At 38.2% G+C, this 8,014-nt stretch overlaps 2 protein-coding genes across 2 annotated transcripts; one reads left to right on the top strand and one right to left on the bottom strand.

Annotated features, from left to right (window-relative positions):
* Positions 3,959 to 5,063, top strand: LOC104719580 (expansin-A25-like). The gene is made up of 2 exons (XM_010437524.1): positions 3,959 to 4,154; positions 4,471 to 5,063. Exons 1-2 carry the CDS (start codon positions 3,959 to 3,961, stop codon positions 5,061 to 5,063), a joined length of 789 nt encoding a protein of 262 aa, XP_010435826.1.
* LOC104719579 (F-box protein At5g39250) lies at positions 5,543 to 7,047 on the bottom strand. The gene is made up of 2 exons (XM_010437523.1): positions 6,879 to 7,047; positions 5,543 to 6,530 (listed from the first exon to the last, which is right to left on the bottom strand). Exon 2 carries the CDS (start codon positions 6,519 to 6,521, stop codon positions 5,766 to 5,768), a length of 756 nt encoding a protein of 251 aa, XP_010435825.1. The 5' UTR covers positions 6,522 to 6,530; positions 6,879 to 7,047; the 3' UTR covers positions 5,543 to 5,765.

The following is an 8,014-nucleotide window of genomic DNA, read 5'->3' as shown; positions in this document are numbered from 1 at the left end:
CCCTCTCGCCAGGGGCAGGTGGTTTAGCCTCCCCCCCCCTCTCGCCAGGGGCAGGTGGTTTAGCCTTGTTCTGGAAACAAAGCCTGGAAGTGGAAATCCTAAGCTCTTATAATAATCTAATCGATACCATATTAAAAGCAAAATGCATGTACTTCTTTGCTACCTTTGTGTATGGAAAACCCGATAGAACTAAGAGAGTTGAAATCTGGGAAAAGCTAACAATGCAAACAATCTCTCGTCTCGTCTTTTGACCCTTTGCACAAAAGAAGAAAAGGACTTTTTCGTTATGACAGAAGAATAAGGTTCATAGCAGAAGTTAAAAAACTCATCAGTGATGCTTGGAATGCCTGTCCTGATGCGGTAGTAGCCAAACGCCTTCACTTGTGTAGAATGGCAATAATAGCCTGGAAAAAAGACCAACAAGCAAACAGTCAACAGGTTATTTTCGACCTCAGAGAGCAGTTAGAGAAAGCAATGACAACTGATTCGAGCCCTCAAACCCTCCTGGATGATCTAAACAGAAAGTTAGCAATTGCTTACCAAAAAGAGGAAGAGTTTTGGAAACAGCGTAGTCACTAACTCTGGCTAGCACTCGGAGATAAGAACACCGGTTTTTTCCATGCTGCAACAAAGAGCCGTAAAGCTATCAATAGTATTTCAGTACTCGAATCAGAGCAGGGGGATGCAATTTATGAAGAGCAGGAGATTGTGAACACCATCTCCTCCTACTACCAAGATCTCTTTACCTCCACTGAAAGATCCAGGACTACAACAGTTAAGATGCTCTAACACCGTGTGTGACAGAAACAATGAATGAAGACCTCTTGAAACTGCCTTCCCAAACCGAAATTAAGAATGCTTGCTTCGACATCCATCCAGACAAAGCTCCGGAACCTGATGGTTTCTCAGCAAGTTTCTATCAATCAAATTGGGACACTTTAAGTGAAAAGGTCACAGTAGAGATCCAAGGCTTCTTTACCTCTGGCTCCCTCCCTGCACATTCAAATCACACTCATGTTAGATTGATCCCAAAGATCACTAGTCCGAAACGTGTGGCAGATTATCGCCCAATAGCCCTTTGTTCAATCTTCTACAAAATCATTGCAAAAATTATCTCAAAACGCCTGCAACCTATCTTACAAACCTGCATCTCTCAGAACCAATCAGCTTTTGTCCCTGGTCGAGCAATCACGGACAATTTTCTCATCACTCACGAAGCCCTCCATTACCTGAAACAGTCTATGGCACAAGAACGAGTTTACAGACTAGAGTGGAGCTTTATAGAGGAAGTACTAACCAGAATGGGTTTCCACCCTCAATGGACAAACATAATCATGCGGTGTATCACCTCAGTCTCCTATTCCTATCTCCTCAATGGACAGGCAAGAGGCATGGTGAAACCAAGTCGAGGGATCAGACAAGGAGACCCTTTATCTCCTTATATTTTCATCCTATGCAGCGACGTCCTCTCAGGTTTATGTAACAAAGCACAAAATCATGGTGAACTAACTGGGATACGTGTGTCAAAAGGGAGTCCACGGTCAACCATCTCTTGTTCGCAGATGATACTATGTTTTTCTGTAAATCAGATAAAACTAGTGTTAGACACCTAAAGGACATTCTGCACCAGTATGAAACAGCCTCAGGACAAAAGATAAACCAGGATAAATCATCCATTACCTCCTCAAACAAAACCAAAAACGATATCAAAGAATGGGTGAAGCATGAACTTGGTATTAACAAAATTGGAGGACAAGGCAAATACCTAGGCTTACTAGAGTTATTCGGGAGGAAGAAGAAGGATCTCATTAGCATGATTGTAGACAGAATAAAACAACGAGCCCTTAGTTGCTCCTCTAAGTATCTATCCTCGGCTGGGAAACTGACTTTGCTCAAATCAGTCCTTGGAGCTATGCCCTCTTATACAATGTCTTGTTTTAAACTCCCAAACTCCCTCTGCAGCCACATCCAATCCGCTATAACCCGCTTCTGGTGGGATGAGAAGCCTGACAAGAGAAAAATGTGCTGGATTGCTTGGGACAAGATGACAAAATCGTTTAAAGATGGTGTTCTGGATTTCAGAGATCTACAGAGTTTCAATGACGCCCTACTGGCAAAAATCAGTTGGCGGATCCTTACTCAACTTTTCTGCCTCCTCGCTAAAGTCTTAACAGGTAATTACTGATCAAAAGAATGGAATATCCCACTGATCAAAAGAATTCTCCCTTTGTATGAGGAAAACATTCTCCAACTCAAACCAAGAAAGCGAGGAGGGTCAGACTCTTGGGCATGGCTCCTGACCTCTGATGGAGTTTATTCAGCCAAGTCAGGATATTACGAAGCCCTACAAAGGAAGACACAGGAACAAGCCCCATCAGTAATACCTATACCCCAAAACCCTGAAAATCACTTTATGTGGAAGAAGGAGATCTGGAACCTCAACTGCTCACCAAAAACAAAATTGCTACTATGGAAAGCTTCCCAAAACGCCCTCCCTGTTGGTCATAACCTCCAAACTAGACAGATCACCACTGTCTCTCCTTGCCCACACTGTGGGAGAACAGAAACTGAAGCTTATCTCTTCTTTCCTTGTCCCTTGGCTGTGAATGTTTGGAAGCGGGCACCCTTTAAAGATCAGTTTAACCCCGAGTCAACCCTCTCTTTCAGATCAGCCCTTACCAAATCTACAAAGATCACCTGCCTCCCACCCACTGGAATTGTGATAGGTCCCCTTGCACCTTGGATCATATGGACACTCTGGACATCCCGAAATCGACTATTGTTTGAAATGATCCAACCCCAAGCTGATGACATTGTCTCTCTAGCCATCCTAAGAGCAAAGGAATGGCAGGAAGCTCAACAGACACAAGCTCTTCGGACACCAATACAAGTCATATCCTTGATCTCTGGACAGCGACCGACTCACCCCTACATAAACCAAATTACCTGTTTCACGGATGCAGCCTGGAAAGATAACGGGAGCACGGGTTGTGGATGGATTTTCAAAGATCAATCCGGCGACATTCTACTCCAAGGAGCTTCCATGGCAACCCATATCCGATCACCCCTGATGGCCGAAACACTAGCAACTCTCACGGTGTTGGGAGTTGCCATTGAATCGGGCTTCAACAAGATCTCTTTTGCTTCAGACTCGCAGATGCTAGTCCAAGCACTCAATCAGAAGACCTCACCAAAGGAACTCCGCGGGCTTCTATATGATTCCTACTCTCTATCGGCTCAATTCGATCTGTGTAATTTCTTTCATATCTCTAGACTCGATAATTCTCAAGCCGATGCTATCGCAAAAAATGCCCTAAGAGGCCTTGTATTGCAACTGATTAATTTAATTAAGTATTTTGTTTGCAAAAAAAAAAAGATCTTTTACTTCTATTTACAATACTTATTTAAGCGTTTTTTTATAAATTTTCAAGAACTACTTATGCTTCCATTTTGTTTTTATATATACCTTTCTTACCAATGAATATGGTTAACTTTTTTAATTGGATGTCATTTTTTTAATTCATGGAAAAAAAATCTCATTATATCAGAAGTGAAAAAAGAAATGGGACTTCACTCCACATTTCATGACTTTTTACAACTTATTAACATCGTACCATTTAATTCAAAAATACAAAGAGGGCAATGTTTTCCTTTCTCAAGATGCAGATTGGCTACATAAACTTCAACAAGTTTAAAAAGATTTTAATAAGTCAACATTTCATGACTTTTTACAACCTATTTACATCTGACATATACAAAGATGGCAACATTATCACTTCTTAGGATGCAGATTGACTACATAAACTTCAATACATTTGGAAAGATTGTAAAAGATATGACAAAATTCAGTTCTATTTCTCTAGTTATATATATACCCCACCCATATTTTTCCCATAAATATTCAGCACAAATTAAAGTCAGAGTGAAAACGTTATCATAAAAGAGGATAATAATAATTATGAAACTCTCAGGAAAAATGATATCTGCAGAATGTTTTATGATAATAACGGTGACATGGTTCGTATCCATGAGTCATGGTCAGATTGGTAATGTAGCTGAAGCACCCGGCATCCCAACCAACGGACTCGACACTAATTGGTATGACGACGCACGAGCCACATTTTACGGTGATATCCATGGTGGAGACACTCAACGTAAGTTACTAATATACTGTCGAACTAGTTATTAATCTGATGTTTTGTTTTAAAAAAATATTGTATAAACTGTTTAAAATTCTAATTTTTGCATTTATTATATACTTTCGTATTTTTAATATAATATAATGGTTTTCGCTTTTGTTTATAAAATATTTTACAAAGGATAATGCAAAATACCAAATAGTTTATTCTTCCGTTTTCATTTTCAATTGACCAAAGATATTATATATATATATATATATAAGATATATAATTCATTTGGAAGACCATAATTATATCAGGTACTCACTTTTTTCTTTATACATGTAAATAGATGGAGCTTGTGGATACACTGACAAACCAGTCTATGGTCTAGCCACGGCGGGATTGAGCACGGTGCTCTTCAACAACGGGTACACTTGCGGGGCTTGTTACGAGGTCATGTGTGCGCCTAATCCACAAGGGTGTTTGCCCGGGGTCGTCAAGATCACAGCAACAAATTTATGTCCACCAGAATCCGCTTGGTGCAACCTACCAAACAAACACTTTGATCTCACTCTACCAATGTTCCTCAAGATAGCCCAATACAAAACCGGGATTGTCCCGGTTAAATACAGGCGTGTTCCTTGTTCTAGAGCCGGAGGTATCAAGTTTGAAACGAAAGGAAACCCTTATTTTCTAATGATCTTGGCATACAACGTAGGAGGAGCCGGAGATATAAAAGCGATGCAGGTCAAGGGAAGCAAGACCGGGTGGATAACAATGAGCAGAAATTGGGGACAAAATTGGTCCATTAATGCTGCTCTGACTGGTCAGAGTTTATCATTGAAGGTTACGACGAGTGATGGGATTACTAAGGTTTTTACTAATGTGATGCCATCGAATTGGGGATTTGGACAGACTTATGATGGGAAAAGTAACTTTTAAGAAAAATGATAGTATGAATTGTTTTAAGTGGTGGCTTACAACTTACAGTTGTATTAGTTGTACAATAATTAAAAATAATTAAGATATTATTTATGTAAATTTTAATTCCTCCATTTGATTTTAAACTAAAGATTTAACCAGAACTAGATAGAGGTAGATAAGGAAACAGATATGAACCAAACCAAAATCATTTCATTATTTTAAAACCAAAATTCATTAATACTTTAAAGTTAGATATGTTCTAAATATGTATGATCATATTAAACAACAATAAATCAATATTTGATTCTTTCTTTAAGTTTTATTAACCTTTTTATCATAAAAAAAACTCGAACCAAAATAAACCAAAATTGCATTCAACCGATTTGAAACCAAACTGAATTACAAGTAGTATATATCATGTAATACCAAACCGAAAAAGAAAAAAAAAAAACTATACAGTTTTGAGTCTTTTTGACATGGTATTTCGCTTTCTAGTATGGTTGAAATTATTCAGTTTTCTATTTCCACTGTTCGGTAAGTAAGAGCACTTGAGTTATTTGAATTACAAGCAAATGAAAAAACCAAAACTAAATAATTAAAAGAGTAACAAAAAAAATATCAAACTACTATAAAAGAAAATAAACATATGCGGTAAAAAGAACAGTGCTTGGCGTAAACGATGTTTGTGTGTAACAGACCTGAGAGTGTTAAGCTTTGTACTCACTTCCAATCAAGCATGTCTAGAAGCCACAAAACCTCATCTTTAGTGTCAGCAACATCATTGAAATCCAACTGAATCCCGAAAACGTCGAGTAAGCCATCATTCATATCCTCGACATCCATGAAAAGCAAAGAGATCCATGCTCGTATACCGGATACAAAAGGGTAATAAGGAGATAAGTCTAAATACTCAAAGGCAAGCGCTCGGTACGATGAACGGTCTATATAATCAAAAACAGATCGGTTAATGATCCGAGCAACCTTACTCGAATCATTCCTTGCCACAAGCAAAGAGACAGTAACAGACTGGTTCAACGGAATAGTGAATCTTGGCTCAGCAGGAACAACCATCTTGTAATCAGGTCTCCCTAGGTGAGTTCTAAGAACATTACTGATCCCTAATGGTAACGTTATCATCCCACTGTCCAACGCCACGCCAGGTATTAACCCTGAGAAAACAAGTTTATCTTCCGACCATATATCGATAAAGAACTCCAAGTTCTCGAAGGAGAGACGCGGAGGAGGGAGAGCACGGTTCACCCGCCGCTTACTAAACATCTGATACATCTTGTAGTATGTCTCAGCAGGAGGCTTATGCCGTTTACAAACCGAAGGCCATCTCTTTGCACATTGACATTTCCAGTAAAAATCGTCACTTGCTATATCTCTCCATTGTTTGGATACACCCATACAAGCCGCGAGATCTTCGCCTTCTAGCAATGGGAACACATTCTTCAATATTTCTTCACATAACATCTTCAACAACTGTACACACAATTACTGAAAATCAGAAACAGAGCATATGAATTGTAACCAAAGGTCTCTTTTTTAACTTCCATATTTAGAAACCCAATTGCTAAAAGATCACGATTGGTTGGTTCAATGATTTAAGAAGAAACAATCAAATTTTATCAATTTATTGTGATTGATTGAACAAAGCTAAGGGCGAGTAAGATCCATTAGAGAAACAACAATTTAGAAACACACAAAGAAGTAGAAATAAATCAAATCCGAAATTTTCACAGTTTTAATAAAAGAGGAAACGATCATCGTCGAAACCAAATCAGAACGATGAAGATTTCACTAACATCAAAGATACGAAAATGAACTAACCTTTTTGTTTTGTTTTTTTTTACATGATCTGGAGACGAAAATCTGGATCAGATAAAGTAGGATTCGACAAGTAAACTGAAGAAAACTTAATTTTCTGGGAAATTAGGGGAAGAAGAAGCCATCATCGTGTTCGGTAGGACGACGATGGATGATACTTTTGGGATCATAGGAGAAAATGATGATTTGAGAAAGATGAGAAACATAAAGAAAGTAGTTAACAAGACTGCAGCCCAATAAAGAAATTAGCCCATATTGGAGCCCAATAAAGAAATTAGCCCATATCGGAGCCCAATAATAGCCACACTCCTTAATCTTTATTATCCTGAGGAGATCGATGGTGTGTTTTTTTAACGATAGAGGTAAAAAGACTTGATTAAAAAAAGATAAACAGTGTGGTAGTCTTTGGACGAAAAATTTTAGTCTGTATTATTTCGATGTATTCTTATCAGTGTCGATCGGCCGATTGAGTTTATCATAAATAGCAAAAACTAGATGGATCTTGTGACAATGAATTTAGGAAGGTTAAAAAAACAAAATCAAAACACCGTATCAGTAATGAAATACTTCAAAAGATTAAGGGTTCGGATGGTTACGGGTGTAGAAGATAGCCCAACAACGATAGTGGGCTTTGACAAAACAAACTCAATAGCCCAAGTCTATCAGCACAGCCACAATCAACATAGGAATATAACGAAGGTTTGTACGGTGAAAAACCCTCTCCTCCGATGCGAACAAATTCAACGTTCTACAACTCCAATCCGATGAGTCACCAAATATAGCTGTAAGATAAGGTTACTTTAGAAGCTTTAGATTGTTCTATAGTTGTCTATAAAAGAGAAATGTAAAAACCCTAATGTAATTAAGGAAAATACAAAGTCTTTTTTAAAAACACTTCTTGTTCTCTCAATCTCTTCAACGGTGAGCTGACGAAACCGTTCTTTTTTTATTTACTATTCATAAACTATAATCTTTTATGATGTGGATTAAAAAATATAGAAGAAAACCAACTGAAAATCAGTTTTATATTAAAATAAATTGAGTGCGCAGCAGTTTGTTATCCACCCTAAAAATAGAGTGAACTAAGACGTTGACGGATTACTCTGCAAACCACAACATCCACTCAATACCTAAAGTCT

Source organism: Camelina sativa, chromosome 10 (genome assembly GCF_000633955.1).
Source record: "Camelina sativa cultivar DH55 chromosome 10, Cs, whole genome shotgun sequence".
NCBI lineage: Eukaryota > Viridiplantae > Streptophyta > Magnoliopsida > Brassicales > Brassicaceae > Camelina > Camelina sativa.
The sequence above is the reverse complement of the archived record's forward strand: the minus strand, read 5'-3'. Positions and strand labels throughout refer to the sequence as shown.